Source organism: Nothobranchius furzeri, chromosome 7 (genome assembly GCF_043380555.1).
Source record: "Nothobranchius furzeri strain GRZ-AD chromosome 7, NfurGRZ-RIMD1, whole genome shotgun sequence".
Taxonomy (NCBI): Eukaryota; Metazoa; Chordata; class Actinopteri; order Cyprinodontiformes; family Nothobranchiidae; genus Nothobranchius; species Nothobranchius furzeri.
Genome location: NC_091747.1, coordinates 47,032,598 through 47,052,940, shown reverse-complemented (window position 1 = coordinate 47,052,940; position 20,343 = coordinate 47,032,598). Strand labels below are relative to the sequence as shown.

General features: G+C 39.8%; 1 protein-coding gene across 2 annotated transcripts in view; it reads left to right on the top strand.

Annotated features, from left to right (window-relative positions):
• Positions 1-20,343, top strand: part of plxdc2b (plexin domain containing 2b) — a 117,823-nt gene that overhangs the window by 30,335 nt on the left and 67,145 nt on the right. The window contains exons 1-2 of one of the 2 annotated variants that reach the window (XM_054751495.2): positions 6,604-6,706; positions 17,032-17,261. In XM_054751495.2, the coding sequence (XP_054607470.1) occupies positions 17,049-17,261 (213 nt within the window). In that variant the 5' untranslated portion in view covers positions 6,604-6,706; positions 17,032-17,048. Of the gene's footprint in view, positions 1-6,603; positions 6,707-17,031; positions 17,262-20,343 lie in introns of those variants that run through there. The other variant, XM_015954647.3, reaches the window with a different exon arrangement.

The following is a 20,343-nucleotide window of genomic DNA, read 5'->3' as shown; positions in this document are numbered from 1 at the left end:
GATTTGAACTGTTGCATGCCGGGAGAAGTGACGTCAACTCCCGGAGCTTTATAGTGATGGTTTATAAAACCACATCAGACGCAATCTGTCGAGTTTACATATCCTTATCGGAGACTCTTTTTTTTGGATCTGAGATGTTGGGGAGTCCGTGGACCCCACGGTACCAAAGTCCGTAGAGAAACCGCAGTACGATCAGGTCAGTCTAGAGTCGTCTCCAGGTCACGACGAACAGGTGGACTTGTTTTGCGTCTATGGAGTAACTCTTAAGGAGTTGAAGCTGGTTCAGCTTTATTCTGAAGGAAGCGTTTGCAGTCAGCTGTAGCGTGCAACAGGCTTTGACAGCTTGTCAAAGATGCTCTGGATTGAAGAGGTTTTGCTTCAGATGGCTGGTCCGAAGCTTTCTCAAAAACTGACTCACTCAGGAAGTGAGTTATGTTTTAACAGCGGCCATATTTTGACTACATGGCCAACCAGAATTTGACGTGTAAAGGGGTTTTACCAAATAAACCTCAGAACATCAGATAGAAGAGCTCTGATTTGTGGATCAGGAAATCTCTATGTGCAGTGACGTTTAACTTTAACTTGCGTCATGGAGATATGGTGAGTGTGTGTGAGCTTGGCAGTAGATAGTGATTCACTTGTTAAATTAACTTACTGATCATAACATAATATTCATTTCAGCTTCAGTAATTTAAGGACAAATTAATCACAACATTGGTATTATTCTTCAGCCATTATTCATTCATTATATGATTATTTTAACACTCCATTATTCATAACGGTTCATTATTATAAAAGTTCCTTCTTCTTGTTCTGTGAAGCAAAGCAGTCTAAGATAAGCGGAAAGCTTGAGAGGGACCTTGGCCAAGCAACAGTATCTTTTCTTGCAGATTGAAAGCACCAGTTAAGACTTATGTCTCCAAATGGCCAGATACTGAAGAGGTCAGACTGTAGGTGGAAAACTGACCTTTTCTGGAGGCTACACTTTTGAGGGTCACCGATTATCAGTTGGTATCTTTGCTTTTATTTTACATTTCCTTTGGAAATTCAAACATATTTTCCCCAAAAAGCATTGATTTTTGAACTATAGGACTACAACTGCTAAGACTACAACCGTAAATTTGTTCTGACCAATCAAAATCATTGTCAACATGCTAACGTAACTTTTACGAACGTGGTATCGTAACTTCTCCGTAACCCCAAAATTCCACTACCTCCGCTCCGCTCCGGCACGAACTCCGCAGCAAAAATGGTCCCGTTGTAGTCAATCAGAGCTGTTCCACTACTGCGGCCGTGCGGCGCAGTGCGCCACCCTCCGTTCCGCCATCCGGCAAAAATAGGATCGATTCTATTTTTGCCAGACGCCGGAGCACCTCCGCAGTCAATGGACAGAAATCACAACCGCCCAACAGGAAAGGGAGCAAGCACAGCTTCCGTTATTTCACAATAAATCGATAACAAAAAGCGTTTTTTTGTTTCATATGCCCAAGTTTAACAACTTTTAACAACTATCAATGGCGGTTGAACTTTAAATGTACAAAAATAAGCCATAAATACAGTTTCCACTATCAAAGTAGTCGCCCTTTGTTGATCCAAACACTGCTGATCTCTCAACACAAATGATGGGCAGATTAAACAGTTCATTTCGATGGTTCTCCCGCAGAACGGGTGTTTAGATCTAACTTCCGCGTTTATTGCTCGGACTGTATCGCAAGATCTCGAAAATCCCACGCATGCCTGTTTGCGCACCTTAGGTCTCCGCACCGGAGCGGAGCCGTTGTAGAGCGGGTAGAGTATAATTTGAGTTCGGAAGCGAGCGGCAGCGGGGGCGGGGCGGAGCGGAGATAGTGGAATTTTGGGGTAAGTCTTATGTTCAGCCAAACACCTGCTGTAATGTAATTTGCACATGCAGGACCCCGAGCAGATCTGTTACCAATGCCAGCTGCTAACACTTCAACTTAAGGACGAACTACCAGAGTCCCAGAAAGAAAAAACATTTGAAGTAACGGACAACAAAAGACGTTTGGACCTACAAAATGGTGACTGGTGTTTAGTGTGCTCTCGTTTCCTCTGGTAATGCAGGTTTCTGGTATAAAGAAGATGTGGCTCAGGGTTGACTGTTGATGGAACTGTGTTAGCTGGTTTTGCTATTGCTGCTTTAAAAGATCCACAGAAACTTTCATATTTAAGAAAATAAGGGGCATTTTTCTACTTGTCAGAAAAGGAATGAATCAGAATGAGCTCAAATGTTCTCACTGTCAAATCTGCATAATTAGAAAATCACAGGAGATCCAGGAAATTGGTGCAACAATTCCTGATTGGAGGTTAAATGAAATGCACTTTTCCACATATAAACTCCCAGTTCGTGATGAGCTGTAGGAGGGAATTTTCCATCTGTTCAGGTCTCATTTTCTGCTCAGAAAAACTTCCGATGATGCATGAAAGTTGTGTTGTAAACAGTATTTATTATTGATTTCCTGTGAGCTGCTTAAGCCTCTGTAGTGTTGAATGGAAGGGGATTAAAGCTCCGTGTGACTTGTGGATCACAGTTAGTCAGCGATTCCATGAGAAGTCTTTTACTGTGACAGTATTTGGTTTTCTGTTTCTGTTCGAAATGACCAGCAGGACACGAGTATCTGAAAATATGCTGCGTAGTTGTTGGTATGTGTTAGGGATTTTCTCAATCACCTAATACCTGCAGCAAAGAGAAAAGAGTTCTGCTGGATGTGTTAGACTTGGGTTCTTTATTGTTGTGGATTCCTTTTAGCTTTACGGGGGAGGATTTGGATTTTATTCATTTTTTAATATATTTTCTCATATGTTTTCCCAAATATCTTTGTAAAGTGAAATTTAAAAAAATCCCCTTTTATATGTTTGCATCTGTTCAGCAGTTATCCACATATGTAGCACATGGGCGTTATGTTTCTTGCATGTTGTAATTGAGATTTTTCTGGTTTTCTTAGCGAACATGTGGCCGGCTCTCAGTGTCAAACTGTAACCACAGTTATTCATCCTAATCTTTATGGATTAGATGCTGATGCTGCAAAAAAACACAGCAGCTTCTCTCCTCCCACTGCTTAAACATCTGCTTTCATTTGTGCCATTGACTTTCTGTTATGCAATGCAAGTAATGCAAACCAAAACTTCTGTGTGATTCTGCACCCCCTGATTCTAATACCGTATTTATGACATGAAATTAAAGACGAAGAACAAGCAGGGCTGAATCTATTGTAGTTTCGTTTTATTTATTTTCAGGTTTTGGCACTAAAAAAGTCACAAAAACAAAGTAACTGATAAATATGATATTTAGAGTCATCCCATTCTGCTTCTCAAGCATATTGTTTTTGCCTTTTGCCCCTCATGAAGGCTAAATTCATGTCTCTTGTATGTTTGTGAAAGCCTACGCTATTAGCGGTGGCAGAAGGAGGGCAAAACACACCAATAGTATGAAACACCCTTCAAAAAGTAAACTTTTTATTTTCAGTTAAAACATTCAGGAATAATTTTCCATATGGTTCTTTTTCCAAGCATGGAACAATTATTCCATGACTGCACATCCAGGCTGCCTTAGCAGCTCTTCTCAGCTTTTATGGCAGCATTCTCATTTCATGTTTCTTTTTATAATTATAGGTGCCTATATGTGATTTTTAAGGTGACTAAATGTTACATAAATATTTATTAGATTTTTGTCTTGAACAGACCTGACTTCAGACACATTTATTGTAGTTTCTAATGATTTTAGTGTTATAAAAGTACATTTTGTCCTCCTTATAGTTAAATTTTTATGTTTCTTCATTTAGCTGACACTTTTATTCAAAGCGACTTACAATTTATAACCTATAGGGCATGTTGTGATCTGTGGGAGAAACCGGAGTACCCGGAGGAAACCCACGCATGCATGGGGAGAACACGCAACTCCATGCAGAAAGGCCGCAGCCGAGCCGAGTTTCGAACCTGCAACCGTCGTGCTGCGAGGCAACAGTGCTAACCACTGCGCCACCATGCAGCCCAATTAATGAACACTGATATGTGTAATTCTGCTGCCCTCTAACTTTAATCTGTTCATGTAGTCATTTTAAATTGTGAACTCTTTATAGCTTTTCCCAGTCTTTCCAATCAAGCTGTTTTGATTTAGCAGGCATATAACTGAGAAATATACACTTTTTTGCAGTGTGTCGTGTAGGTTTGCTTAAATTGTTAGAATTTTGATCAATTAAATAAATCTATATTTTGATCTTTAACAAAGATATAGCACTGAATATTGAACAATATATCCCTGAAATGACATAAAAGCATATTACATTTTATATTGTATCAGAAATTGCAATAACAGTTGAGGTAGTGTATGTAATTCTAACCCAGGGAATGTCTTAACTTCCTCACAATTCACAACCAGTTGGTTTTATTTGAACCGTGGGAAATGGCAGGTCAGTCGGGGTCTGCTTGTTTTCAACTCAGAAAACATAAGAGTCCAAAGAGGTTCATAAAGGTGGAGGGGTGAGAGCCTCCTTGATGCTGATGGATTACAAGGCAGGATAAGGAGGATAGGTCTAAAAGGCCCTGCCTGACCTCAGACGGGGTCCTCAGCTTAGATGGAAAATGGGGGGAAAAAAACACAATAAAACACCTGGCCTTTGGTCAAAGTCTACCTGTGTGACAAGTCAGACTGTATGCACACACTCGGAACAAACCAAAGGAAATCAATCTTCAGTAGAGGAGGCTGTGCCTAGCTAGATATGTGACATTTATTAGACACCTACATAGAGTAAGTCACAAATCGATTTAAGTGTGACACAAATGTTGAGGTGATTCATTATTCTAAATGGTCCACAATGATCATTTTGTTTTAAGTCAGCCTAATTTATCTTAAAAGCATTAAAGCTGTGGTCTGTAGCATGGCGCCATCAAGGCAAAGAAGATTTAGAAATTTAAACAGTTATAAATCCGACCCTGCCTGGCATCACTCTGTAGTGCATGCTGGGGACCGGGGCACATTCTCACTGACTGACAGCTCCCACTTAACTTTTGGTCAACACTCAATTTGCTATAGAGGCCAGGGGAGGGCCTTAGGAGAAATATAAACAACCTACTTTACAAGATGTAACAAAGTCAGATAGTCAAATTTAAGTATTTTAAAGGTGCATGATGTACGAATGAAGTAAGACTGACATCTTGTGGTCAAATTTGGGTACTGCAGTCCATTTTCAAAATGAACAAGTGACTTTCTCACTTCTGTTCCATTTTTTGTAAAATTTATTTAACATTTATTTATCCAGGAAAAAAGTCCCATTGAGATTTAAAACCTCATTTTCAAGGGAGTCCTGCATGAGTTTCATGACTGTTGCCAGTTACGGATCCTCGTCAGAAGACTCGACGAGCGAAGACGAGTCATGCACAGTAAGATGACAAGTAGATAAATACATTTCACTGTAATATCAAGTGATAATTGTAAAAGTAACTTGAGATATTTTTATTGAATATTTGCTTTGATTTCATCATTAGCAAACATTGGCATCTAGTTTTCTTCACCCAATATTAGAGTAAAACAAGAAAAGTGTGGGTTCTTAGGGGTATAACTTCTGGTCTGCTCCTCGTACTGATTAATATACTGTCTACAACCTTGGAGCTTTTTGCCGACTAGTCTTGTATTACAAATGCTGATGCAGACTTGGCAACCCAGCGGACTTTTTTAAAAGGAGAATAACTGGCCTCCGCCTATTCGGCTGAAAAAGAAATCTTTTTAAATGTCACCTTCCTTCCAACATGATGGAGACATTAGGCTGATTTGTGATTATTTTGTACCTTTAAGTGACTTTTAAAACATAAACCACACACCCCAGCTATAACTGACAAAGCATGTTGCTCAGGTTAGCTAGTAGTGACAAATTGTAAGGGGGTGTACAGAATGTCTCAAAAATATTTGCAAGGAATCTTAAATCCTCAATAATTCACTTGGTCTTTTCCTGTGTTGCTAGAACTTTTAACATGTTTCTAAATACCTGTGCAACAATGTTGTTCTTATAATATAGATTTATTGTGTGGGTGTGTCAGTTTGAACACTTCTCAATTTAGTTTGCACGAAACTAAAGGCAAGAGGTGGGAGACAGCTTTGGGAGGAGTAGGCAATACAATTGCAAAACAGTCACATTTTTATTCAGATTCATCGTGTGCACAAACTGATTTGGTAAAAAAAAAAAAGACTTGCAAAAGTGTACTTAAATGTGATTCCATCTATGGTTTTGCTTGAGTTCTTGCAATTGAATCTCCAACATGTTGCCAAGTGAGAAACCTGCCTGAAACATGAACATTTCCGATCTGGTGCCCCTCAGTTACGACTTTGGAACACACATGCTGTGTATAGTTAGCATTTTTACTCCAAATAACTAAAAATAGCCAAAGTTAATGGGAACCAGGGTATTAAGGGAGCAGATTTAGTCCATTTCTGTGATTGTGTAAACTTTGTACAAACTCTAGATGTGGATTTCAAGCCAACATTTGTTATTTGAGTTAAATATTTACATCCTTTATGTCAAGCCAGGCTTGGACTTTTTCAGACTAGGAACCATGTTCAGCAGTAGGGGTTCCACAGGGACAATAAAGGTGGTACACCTCTAATGTGTAATTTTACCAGAGAGCATGGTGTTCTGAGTCAGCCGTTCAGTAACTTCAGAACTAAATACATCTACCAAAATCAGAGAGGCAGCCGGTGAGATAAATTTATAATATATTGCTGGTTGTGTATGGACTTTGCTGCTGGTTAAGTGGTCAAATAAGAAACCTGACCTGACCTGAAACTGCATTTTTGCACCTTTTCTGACATGATGCAGCAACTCAGGGTTTTCTGCTTTTTACACGTTGAAAACAAGGAGGTAAAAAGTGTTATTTTTAGGAAATAAGTTGCTTCACTTCACAAAGCAAGTCAGACACCAGCACTTTCCTTCTCCTGACCTGACCTGATCTCAAACAATTGAGACTGTTGATTTGTTTGGTATAATCACAACATTGTTTGTGTTTATTTGCTAGTTAGTAAGATAATTACTTTATTTTGAATCTGAAAATGTTTTTAGCAAGTTGTTTGTTGCAGTTTTCTCAATATTTCATTTGGTGATAACTCTGCTCCCAAAATGATTTGTTCATTTATGGGTTCTGTGATTAGTCTCAATGGAAGATGAATTATAAAAGATAATGATAGCTTATATTTTTCTAAGGGAGCTATTTGATGTTTAACACTGTTTAAAAAGTAATGCTAAAATAATTATGTAAAATTCTGTAAATCTAATTTAAGGTTATATGTCTGCTTGATTGAAGGTTTTTCACTTGACCTGAGCTGACATGCTGACATGCTGAAAATAAACATAAAAGCAAAAAGTGAAGCATTGTTTCAGTGTCTGAGTGAAATCCAGTTTCTAAACTCTGGGTGGATGTTTACCCCTCTCAAGTGGGGAAGCACAAAACAGTGCAGGACTTGAGACTTTATCTTTCTAAACTGTGGTGACGGTTGTTTATTTTGCCTGAAGTATACAGACACAAGTGGGCCAGCAAGTTTATGACCTTAGAGGGTGAAATGATGAAGAGATCAAGTCTTGGAAGGAGCTTGGAAAACATGGACGGGGTTTAGGACATGTGAAGAAAGAGAAGGATTATTGTGTCAAAAGTTTCCGATGTTTGACCGCAGCCTGCCGGATGGGGGTAAAGCTGCCGTTTCAGATTCCCAGGTTGAAAGCAGAGAGAATGTTGGGGAGAAAGTAGAGATTCAGACACAGTGTGAGAGTTTGCTACTAAGGGGAGGGTTTTAACCACACGTGATTCAATCGCATCTAATGGTCCAATCCAGAGAGACAAGTCTTGTACTTTGTTTCCAAATCGTTTGCTTACAAAGACGAACTTTGTTGGTCAATTCCTGCTATCTTCTTAAGCTGGAATGTCAGTCTTCTAAAGTGTGTCTTTGTACATTTTCTGCTTTTTAATTGTTTCTTTGCTTTTAGTCTTAAAGTGGCAATGTGTAGTTTTACTGTTAACCCATGGAAAAATCAAACGAAACGTTGTTGAAAATGAATAAAGTGGTGTCCAGTCGTTGAAAAATATTGGCAGCTTCGTAACATATAACTGTAACCAGGTCCAAAGGGCACGGGTCGAGTGTCTTTGGGGGACGCCATATTGGAAGCCATGTTTCCTTCTGGCCGGCTCGGGGTCCTGCGCCTGTACGACTGGCTGGTCGTACGACTTACAGAAGCTATGTTACCACATTCTAAACATTTAGGGAGTAAGAAACATGGATTTAATAGCAAAACTGCTAAACTCTTTCCAAATCCTATATGAAAGAACAGAGTTAAAAAGAAGATGAAATATATTTTGGCTGAGCGGTATTGCCGTAGTATGGTGATGTCATCGGCAGGCGCAGGACCCCGAGCACATCTGGAAACCAAAGCGACAGAAAACTACAGTAGGCATTGCATTCGCCCAATGGAACAACTGAAGTACCATCAGAGTCTGAGGAGTCACGCCGAGGTTGCATATTTTCTAACAACATTTTCTATAATTTTTTTAAAAATTAGTGACAGTCACGGTAATATGGTGTAAAACTACCCTAAAATGTATGTACTGCCCCCTAGTGCCAGAAAACTTCACACTGCCACTTTGGGCTGCATGGTGGCGCAGTGGTTAGCACTGTTGCCTCGCAGCACTAAGGTTGCAGGTTTGAAACTCTGCTGCGGCCTTTCTGCGTGGAGTTGCGTGTTCTCCCCATGCATGCGTGGGTTTCCTCCGGGTACTCCGGTTTCCCCCACAGATTACAACATGCTCCATAGGTTATAAGTTGTAAGTCGCTTTGGATAAAAGCGTCTGCTAAATGAATAAACATAAACTTTAAGCCAGATAACACTTAAGTTTTAAATAGTTCAAAGATTAAAAAGAGCATCCAAATCAAAGGTTGAGCTGGTTTAATGTTGACCATGAACATTAGATTTTAGCCACTTGAACTTAACCCAAAAGTAGAAACTGAACTCAACCAAGCTCCCCCTGGTGGCTGGCTGCAGTACACTTTAAGCCCTTCCCCTTCTATTGAAGAGTTTGTTTCTTTCAGATGTTGAGTTTTTGTTCTAGTATTTAGCTGCAAATATGAATTTTCCCCAAATTACAGTTTAACTGATGCTGTAAAGACAAAATTCACAATTATTTCTGTGGCTTCTAGTATAAATGAATGCTTTGTGAGTCAGTCTCTGTGGAAAGTAGGCTCTCGAGGTTCTGTTTCAGGAACTTGAAGTAAGCCAGAGGAGTAGGGAGCAGAAGATGGCAGAATCTGGAGTCCTACTTCCTCATATTCAGACATCTTGTCTCTGATTGGCTAACAGCAAAACGACTCTACCACTCTACCATTTGCTTTGCAACTTGGATGTTTTATCTCCACAAATAACACACGCCTGGAGGAGTTCTGTCATGTGGTGAAGTTGCTAACGCTAATGGTACTAGCCAAGACGTTCTCTGCTCTTTCCTGGATGCTTAACCAACCACAGCCTTCCCCGTTACGAGTCAAGATTGGGGAGTCCATGCTAATTATCAGTGTGGCGTAGATTTTTCAGGGTTTTGATAGTCCAAGCATTTTTACGTCGATTTTATATCAGCGGCTAATGCAGGAAATAAGGGTAGGAGACTATTTTCATGATTGGCCTGCATGTGGAACTCAGAGTGACCAATCATATTTAAAAAATAACAAGTAAAAAACTATTTCTCTGTGAACTTGACCCTTAAAAGAAAGCAGAATAACTTTGACGCAGTACTACGATATTAGAAAGCAAGATTCAACGTCGTTCAAAGTAACATAGAATGAAATAAGTGCTTTTTTTTTCTCTCAATACTGTAATCTGTTTCAGAGCTCCCGTGTTGATACTTTCTTGCCTGCCCTCGCCTCTCATTATAGAGTAATTCAAGGCCCTGATTCTCCCGAGAGTGGCAAAGTGGAATCAGTTCCAGCATTTAAAACTCTATCATTCAATCTGCTGAAACACAAGACAGAGCAAAGCAATACATTCCTAAAAGCTTGGGGGTTTTTTTTCTCCAAAAGCACTCCTGCTTGCTGTAATCCTACGACCTGTAGCGCTCCACGACTGTCCGTTTGGGTCAGGTTCAAAGCCTTTTTAAATTTTTTTGTATACTTCCTGTACCGACCGTCATCAGAGCCAAATAAAACCACCAGTTGCCAAAAATAAGATGCCACAGTGGTGACTGTGGGCTCTTAGATGGTTGACTTGAGTGTTTTGCAGCCTGTGTTTTGAGGTTTCATACTTAATGTTTGGGTTTGTTTCTCTGTGCTTAGTGGCGTTTGAATTTTGTGTTTCTTTGGTTTAAATTGTTTGCTAAATTAGCAACCCTCCCATAAAGCCCCTTTGAAAGGTAATCAAAGTTTAAGTGTTAATTTAAAATCACTGAACTCCGTCCTCATTTCCCCCTCAGACGTGGTCCTGACACCTGTCCCTTTCTCAGACACGGTGTCTAGCAGCAGTATTAATGAATCCTGTCCTCGGCAGATTGTAATCAACACCTTAGCAGTTTAAAATAGCATCTTATTTATATCCTCCATGATACTTTTTTATATTTTGGCCATCATCCCGGAGTGCTTTCTCACCCCTCTGTGTGTTTGTGATTACTGCGTTGCCAGGAGCTTTTCTGCTAAACTTTATGGCTTCAGCAACAACAAGCATATCAGCAGCAGTCAGGACAATTTTCTGTGTATGTGATATGTGGTATGTCCTCCAGCGTGTTTATCGTAATGCTTAAACGAGTCGTTTTTCTTTGTTTCTTTTTATGAAGAGGCATGCATTGAGTCTTAAAGTGAGATATCTTAAACAAATGAGAGGTTTTGTCTCAGAAAATGATACTTAAATCTCTTTGTTCACAGAACTGATACATGGGTACAAACCCGATGGTGCAAACGTGCTTTATTTTTTTGTTATTTATCTTCATGTCTGGACTTGTCTCACAACTTTGATTGTCTCGGGTTTAAATAACGTTGGGTGGATGCACGTCACTTTTCGAGTTCTGCTCTGCAGGTGATGACTCGGGCTTTACCTATGTTTAACATTTTCCTGCAGTCAGGAATGACAGGCTGGGTTTAACAAAGAGATTTTGGACACGGTGCAAGAAAAGACATGCTAGAAAAGCAGTTTGCATAATTGCTAGTTGTGTGTCTGGAGTTTCGATGGAGTCGACTATTTCCTAGGAGAATAATGAAAGTCACCTAAATTCTGTTTAATGTTCTGATTTAATACTAAATGTACTGAATCCAGTGTTCACAGCTTTAAACAAAGTAACAACTTTTTTTTAAGGTCAACCAGCTTATTTTGTTTAAAAACAAACTTTTCAATGTATCAGGAAAATCAGTTTTAGATAGAGGTGTGTGTAGAAAAATCACAATTATTTAGTTCACTACTGATACCATAAATAATTAAGAATTATTATAGATTACTGTAGAAATGGTCAGGCCTGTTTTGAATAGAAATATATAAAATTTCATCTGTGGAGGCCAGAATATCCAAGCAGGGAGGGAAAAAAGTGCTGAAAACAATGTTTTTCATCACCGTCAGTGTGCACAATGCCAGCTGTGTCACCACCAGTGAGTGAAATGTATGTGAATAGAAGAATTATTCCTTGTAGTGTCAAGCGCTTTGAAGTCACATGACTCAAATGTGCTATACAAATGCAGGTTGTTCATCTTTAATGTTTATTTTTTCAGGAAATATAGCAGTATGGAAATATATTTACTTAACGCTATAGTACGGAGTGTATGAAAGTCATATTTTAATATATTAGAGTACTTAATTTAGATCTTCATCATATGCTAAAAACTGTGTGTTTTGCTCTCATTCTGTCATCTTTTCTTGTGCTAACCTTTCCAGATGCCACCATAAAACCAATGGGAGTTCGGATTATGTGCACACCTCTTTGAAAGCGTGACAAAACAAAAGCATGCCTGTTTATCAGAAAGTGATTTAATAGTCTTTTTTTTCTATTACATAGACCACTGTCACTTTAAAAATAAAACATCAGCAGCATAAATTTTAACCGGCCAGTTTTGGCCTCTTTAGTGTTCCGTACAAATCGTAAAGACAGAAAAAGAACCAAGGAGAAGTAATAAACGACCACACATAGGTCATAGGGTTCATCCAATGGCAGTGCTAAAACGTATAACAAGATTACAGTTATGCTCATTGTTTTATTTTCTTTACATGCAGGTTTTGCAGTTTTCCCAGTAGTGAATTATTCCCATTTATAGATGAATAAATAAAACATGAAGCAGCATAACTCACGCCTGTTCCAGACTCTGATAGAAAAGGTCTGCCGTTTCTCTGATAAAGAAGTTTTTAGTGAGCTCTAAATTAGGCAGTTTGACACTCAGCGATGGAAAGAAAAATATACTGTTGATGGATGTGGTTCTTTTCCCTTCTCTGCACAAATCATTCACTCCACATGCTTGCAAAAAGCAAAATCCATGAACATTATTGCCTGTAATATTTGGCAGTTGAGAACTATTAGGGAAAAAATGAGGGAAAGACCCAGAAAAAAAGGAAGAGTTGCAGACAGAGGCTTTATTCTGCAGTTTTATGTCCACCTTGGTGTCCTTGAATGGTTTTCCGTGGAACTGAATTCCAGTGTCTCCGGCGTTTTGTGAATCAGAGGCGTCAACTGGTGTGAGTCTGAGCAACGGGGCAGCTCTGCAGAGTCGGGGCGAAAATATGTAGGGGCTTTTAAAGGCACTGAAGGAAACTTGGAAGGGAAAGGTTGTTTTTCACTCAAGCAGTCTCAGCCCTCAGGACAAGACTCGTCCTGCTGGTAAGGATGGGAGGAGCTATTTTAGGCGTTCCTTAGGGATCTGCCCTCTCTAATTCATAACAAAAGATCCTAACTTTCCCCTGGATAATAGGCTGAAACGTCGCACTACTGAGCTGCTGTCTGGAGACATGCAGGTGCATTTGGTGCTTTTAAGGAGTGACTCATTGTAGCCATTCACTGATGAGATTCTGGGGAAAGAGCAGCTGATTATTCAGGGCCACAATGGTGTTTTTCTAGCTGTTCACTGTATTTTGAGGAGCTGGCAAGGTTGAATCACTGGTTTAGATGTTTTCTAGATTAGAGTGAATGTGAGCTGTGCTCTTTGTGACTAATGTGACTGGTGCTTGTTAATGATGGAGGTAAGCATGCAGAAAATTAATAGCTGTTTTCAGGGAAAACAAAACAGTGCTGATGGATGCAGGAAGAAAGCTTTCTGCAAACATGATACCTGCAACTGCTGATTGACCTTAGAAGACACAGACATGGTCATAACTCTTGTCAAAAAGTTGAGACTCCTCTATGATGCTTGATTTTTACTTTTTGCAACACTAAGACAGCCACTCTGGCCAGTTTGGCACCCACTCTATCGAGGAGGCACTGTGCTTGACACAGTGTTGTTGAAATATTCAAGACCTTGTCTGGTAAAGATACTCAGAACAACATGTTGATGCACCAACAAACCGTCACACAAACTGTGCTGAAAATAACCAGATGATCCAGGGACTGATCAGAACTCCGTTTTCCAGTCTGCCTTGCTTCACCTTGTCTGAGCTAAGGACCAGGGGCCTCATTTATCAAGCTTGCTTACGCACAAAATGGGGTCGGAAAACTGCGTAAGCAACTTTCCACACAAACTTGGATTTATGAAAGAAAACTTAAAAATGTGCGCAACTTTAAGTTGACTAAGGACCTGGCTTACGCACATTTTGGACATGGAGAGCACCTGCAGTGCTGCTGCTGAGAAGGATAAAATTATGAAATCTTGCAGCATTATCACTTGTACTGCTTCGTTTTCACACAGAACAAGACCCCCACACACACGCACACACACACACACACACGTACTCCCTCTCGGCGGGAGGCGTTTTTCAAGCTCTAAAAACTCCAAAACTTTGCTCAGCCTGAAGGTTCCACATCTCCACTATCTTCTGATGTAAAGTCGTAACTTCATGAGGGATCATATTTGTAGATGAGACTTGTTAAAGTCAGCAATGAGGCTTTGGCGCTTTTAACGAATAAGTCCCAAAACCGACAACAATGTACTGAAACTCTAACCAACATGCATGAACAGACAGACCGGTCCTGCCTACTTACATTGTTGGTCTTTTTTAAATACACAGTAATCGTTGCTTGCCTTTTTCGCTTCATCCTGCATCCTAGCAGCAACCACTTTGGCCCCTCTTGAGTCGGTGTTTGTTTACGTCATGCTGCATTCAATGTAAATGGAAAAGGGAGCTTCAAGCGCTTAACCTTCGATTGTGTTTTCTTTCTGGCCTTAGTGCGGGGGACGGATCGGGGTCGATCTGAATCTGGGGGGGACAGATCCCCCCGTCCCCCACCCTATCGGCGTGCCTGCTGGAACGTGTCAGCAGTGAACCAACATCCCAGCGGCTGGAAAAGTAGTCCTGTTGTTGCAATACCACCTCTGAACACCAGAGTTTGCCAGATTGTCCGTGTTCCATATTCAACATTTAAGTCAAGTCTCCAGTCTTTGAGGCAAGTCCACGTAAAGTCTCAAGTCCAAGTCTTTGACTCAAGTCTCCATCCCTGTCGCATAGCTAACAAAACTCTGAAACGTGTTATTGTCATGGTGTTATCCACAAGTGGGTTATATTTTTATTTATTGTATTTCTTATTTATTTTCAATCTTTAGCATGAATAAATATAAAGTCCTGTCAAAGGAGACTATCACCTCACGGACACTCAATAAAGTTTTATCTTCCTATAAAAGTCAGAAGGGTGTCCATTTTTAAGTGATAAAGAGTGTGTAACGTCTTATAATAGTTTTACATGGTAAAGAGCTAAATCAGAAAGTAGTTTTTATTCCTGAATATGATTTAATTTTAGTAAAGAGTGAAGGAAAAATGTTTTATAATTTTGATTAAAAGAGATTTGGAGCTGAATTTAATGGTAACCAGAAAGTATGAACTCTTCTTGTTTATCCTTAGTTCAGAGTTAGAGTCTGAAGCTGAGGGATTTTGATGAATCGCTGCAATTATTTTGTCAGTGAGGTTTTTTTTTAATTCAAGTGTGAGAGTTTAAAACCATAAAACGAATTCTGGATCAGCTCCTGATCTTTAACGCCATCGACCGAAGGGGATTTTTTAATTATTCTCCAAAAAACGTTTAAAGTCATTTTTATCCCGGTCATGTTTCATACTTAATTATCTTCTGTGGTAAATTTATCTCTTAGTTTTTCACGCTGCTCATTATAAAGTGAGTCTGTCAACTCCCTGTTTGTGCAAATTAGCATCTTAAGCGTCTCTGCCTCTCTGTCGAAGACTCAGAAGGATGAGCATGAAGGAGAAAAAGGAGAGGGTGTGGGACGGAGAGGAAGTTCTGTCTCCTTGTTAAACCCTCTGACCTCTGTCTTATAAAAGAGAAGCATCTCAAAGTAATAGCAGAGGAATCAGCGGTTCCGTCAGTCCTCCAGCCACAACTATTTGCATAACAGCAACAACTGCTAACACAGTGTAAACTCAGGAGGAGTGCTGTGGTAAAATGAAGTTTATTACTAATTTTATCTAATCACTTAATCCTATTAGGGTTATTGGGGGGCAGAAGAGTATCCAGACATGCAGAGGCAGGAATTCAGTCCATCACACGACTAAAATACTGTTAAAAAAAAGACTTCCTTTGATCAGAGAAAAGACATGAGCAAGTGGACTAAATGAAATGTTTAACTAATGCTTTTATTCCAGCAGGAGGAAACAATTTGTCATCCTTATTATGCGATACTCAGCCAGTTATGTAACGCTAATCCCTTCATGAAAATCTACTGCAAGTACGATTAAGTACGTAAGACTGTTAGGAGGGATTGGATTTGATGGGAGCTGTCAGGTTCTTATTAGCAAGAAGGTCACCTCCAGGTTTTCTGGTGCGGGGTTCCCCAGGACCAGCATCTGTCTGTGGAACTTTTGTATATTTTTAGACATTGATCTTTTTCTCACTTCAGTGTGACAATAATTATATTTTAATTATGTTTGTGAAATGTCTGTTTTATGCTCTGAACCTTATTGCTATGTACATGAATCCAAGCCCAACCAGTCATGTCTGAGATACATAAAGTGATGCAGTAGCCCATGGTGTGCAACACTGGCTCTCGAAGGCCCCTACCCAGCATGTTTAAGAGGTTTCCCTGCTCTAACACACCTGATTTTAATCTATAGGTGATTAACAGACTTCTGCAGAGCTTGCTGACCTGCTGAACAGGTGATTCATCATTGACTCTAATGTGTTAAAATAACAAAAGCATTCCAGATCTGGGTTCTCGAGGACCAGGGTTGGACACCATTGCAGTAGGGGAACCATCTTTAACACTGATGCAGTGTATTTTACCTGAGACCATGTTAACAGAGCAGCATTGCTCATTTGTCACCAGCATCATCTCATTTCAGAGCCATCATGGGTCTGATTAGCTCTGTCGGTGGATCTGTGGCCTGTGTCACAGCTGTTGGGTCAAGAGGCTCAAGATCAGCGGCTTGCATTGTGATTTAAATACTATCTTATTGGGGTTGGATTTGTGTAAGAATATTTAAAGCTACTTGAAGGTATGAACTATTGCTCTAAAATATCTGTTTGAAAAAAAAAAAAGAACAGATTTGATCCAGCAGACTGGCTTAGTCTAAAACAGCAAACAATAAAACTTCACAACAGTTCAAGATCATTTTATTAACCAGCTGGTAACTGTTAAATTCCCATTTTATAGGGATTTAGATCAAATTTGATGTTTAGCAGTTAGCGATAGCAATTTGGGTATTTTAGACAGGATTTCTGCTGAATCAACCATGCAACGTGAAGTTGTCAGTGTTTTGAAAGTTCATAACGTCACATTCACGTGAACTATTATGAAATGTTTGAGTCATTCATAGATAACAGAAATAAACTTTACTATTAGCCTTGCTCATATTAGCCTGTAGCTTATTAGTCTGGTCTTTTTACAAGAGGTAGGCATTTGAGTTAAACTTGTTTTTTCTGTTTTCCAAGGGGTCTTCTATTCAACCATGCAAACACAAGCTACAGATGAGGGCGCTGCAGTGGACATGAAGCTGTACAGTCACCGGTGGAGGAGATGGCTTCCTCCAAAGCCGCGGAACATGGACAGCAACAGGGCCAGTCAGGAGCAGGATCAGGATCCTGATGCAGAACTGGATGAGCCCAATGGTTTCCCTGGACTGCTATCTACAGAGGAAACTGACAACAGCTCCCAGATAGAGGTAAACTAGGCTTAGGTGCAACAAATTTGACTCGTTTGAGGAGCAAAAATAAACCTTTAAAGTTACACTTAATAGTTTTTTAAACTTTAAGTTAGAGCTTCAACATTGATCTCAGTGGTTGTTGAGTAAGACATCTGACCAGTTTCTTATTTGACACCACTCTGCAGCCCTCTGCTGTTCAAAAACCACACTTGATAGTTTTTTGGAGCGGGTGGGTGCTCTAAAGCAGAAGCTCTTTACCTGCTTTAATAGCTGTTAGCTGTTATGTTAGCAGTTAGCTTTTTAAGTTCACCGATTGTCAGTAAAGCACAAGAAGAAGAAAAAGAAGTTTGCGTTTTTGTTAGTGTCATGGCAGAGCCTGGAAGTAAAAGTAAGAGAGTACTGCCTTTGGAGGCAAAGCGAAGAGCTGAAACCAGAGTAAACATTGGCGCAGCCTACACTAGTTTGAGGGAGCTAAAGGAGGCTATAAAATCTCAGACTGATGTTGACCTGGCTTTGTTGCTACTGGACTAGTAAGTGATATTATTTTATGTCCAACAGTGTTGATCTTTTTACTTTGTAGTTTATTTTAGTATTAATTGGCTCATGTTAGTGTTAGCTCGTTGTTAGCGCTAGCTACAACAGGCTGCAGCAGGGCTGTTTATGACGGTTGTAATTTCATTTTCAACCAGTAGGGTGAAGGAGCAGAAAACTTCTTAGAGTTACTTTAAATTTGAATATTTTTCTCTGCTGTCACTTCAAGGTCCATGTGGTTTATTTTTATTATAGTATTTTTATCAGTTTTGTAGATGTGGGGTTCCTCTAAAAACATTTACAGCTTTTTCTCTGTGGTCAGTGTTTTAGTGACTATTGTGACTTGTGACTTTTAAATCTGCAACTATGATAAATTAAGGGTAAAACTTCCTGGTTTTTGTCTGTCTGGATCCAAATGATTCAGAAATAAAATAAATCTTGACAATAAGTTCATTTTACAGCCTAAAAACCAAAATCACAACACGTTTATCTCCCAGGAGAATGAACATTATTCAAATTAAAGCACTTGCTTATATTAGCATCAGGTTAGTTAGAAAAGAGGCACCAACTGCACGTTTTTTCTTCTAAATTTTAATTTTCCTTTCATTAAAAATCTCCACCTGCAGTTATAATTGACAGACGGAGCTGCTTTGACGGTAGAGTTTTAGAATTATAGGATATGAAAATACCTCTAAATCAGATTAGTTGTGCTCTGTTTGGATTTTCTGAGATAATAAATCTTCTCGTTTCAGGATGAATTCATCTAAATAAAGTTCTTGTCGGAGCTGTATCTAAAAATACTGTTTGGTCACCTCCCTGGAGCAAGCTCTTCTTAGAAGACTAGACGTTTAATAGAAGACGAGTAGTCCCTTTAAGATTTAACGTTTCATTTAAAATAATGCTCAGCCCTCAGGTGTCTACCTTCTGTGTGGGTCATTTAGAGTTAGACCGCAGAGACACTAAAGCAGGAAATTAACCCAGACTCCAACAATGAGAACAGAAATGCGGACCTGCAGGAGGTTAATAGCCATGTTTGACCTGAGTTTGAGTCTGTGGGAACGGGAGGCATGGGCTTGTCCCTTTGTTGTGGCGTCTCGTCTGATGCTCCGCACTGAGGATTTCAGCCGTAATGACGGCGGCCGGCTGGGTTTAGACAGCTTGTTAAGTTTCCCTGTAGCTTCTAATCGTCTCGGGTTCACAGCTACACGTCTCACAGAGGAGGAGGCTTTGATCGCCAGCTGTAAACATTCACCCACATGCTCGTGTACACAGACCACATTAAACCAGTCAGCCAGAAGGAACGGCTCTGAGGAAATACAATGACTGAGAAGACCCAAATGTGGTTTCTTCATGTGCTGGTTATATCTATCATAGTGCAACATGATAATACATACACATGGTATGACATCTTTTTTGTTTTAACATTTCAAGGATTCTGTTCTGATCACATTTTTAGCTCCTGATCCGAGTCATTTGATTTTGAGTGTCTGTTAAAATAAATGAAAAAGGTGATCAAACCCAAGTTGTCCTTTAAGTTTTTGTTATTATTACTTGGAAAATTTTTCTTTTAATATTTATGTTTATCTGCAAAAAAACCATTCCTCATTCAGCAACTACATTGATAAGAAATGTGTTAATATTACATTTTGTTGCTCATATTTCCAGTTGTTTACTTTCTCAAAATGCAGCTGTAATGAGCAATCCTGCATCGTGGCACACACCTCATGGTTAAGTTAAAGTTAAAGTCCCATTAGTTGTCACACACACTGATGTGTGTGCGAAATTTGTTCTCCGCATTTGACCCATCCCCTGGGGGAGCGGTGAGCTGCAGACACAGCCGCGCTCAGGAACTATTTGGTGGTTTAACCCCCCCAATCCAACCCCGTAATGCTGAGTGTCAAGCAGTGAGGCATTGGGTCCCATTTTTTCTAAGTCTTTGGTATGACCCGACCAGGAATCGAACCCTGATCTCCCAGTCTCAGGGCGGACACTCTACCACTAGGCCACTGAGCTGGTCCGCAAGCTGAGTTTCCTCTGCACTATACCTCACACCACGACTCCAGGAGACTGCAACAACCTGTCTTTGTGTCTGTTGGTGTACGTTCCAGCATGAAAAAATGCTGAACGGATTCTCACGCCTATTGAAACTTTGAGTGCATGTCTGCTTATCACAGAGACGAGAGGTCATGAAGACACAGTGTAGAAACAAAGATGCTAAAACACATCCTGTTTGGAGTCAGATTGTCTGCTAACTTAGGGAATATGTGTTTATTCGTGAGGCATGTCCCGTTCATGAGTACAATGTGATAACTGTACTTGAAATAAAAAAGATGTGAAAAGAAGAGATTATTATTATCAGTGTTTTCCCTCTTTTTGCAGATTTGTGTCCAGCCAGGAAAATGATTGGTGACTGTGTCAATCTTGAATTTCCTGCTACTTTGATTCCTTTATTTATTTGGTTGAGTTGCAATTTTTGCCTTATGAGGTTTATAATCTGTGTGTAAATTATATTTTTCTGGGCTTTCACGTTTGCCTGTTTTTGCCTGATGTTTTGTTTTGGGCAGCATGT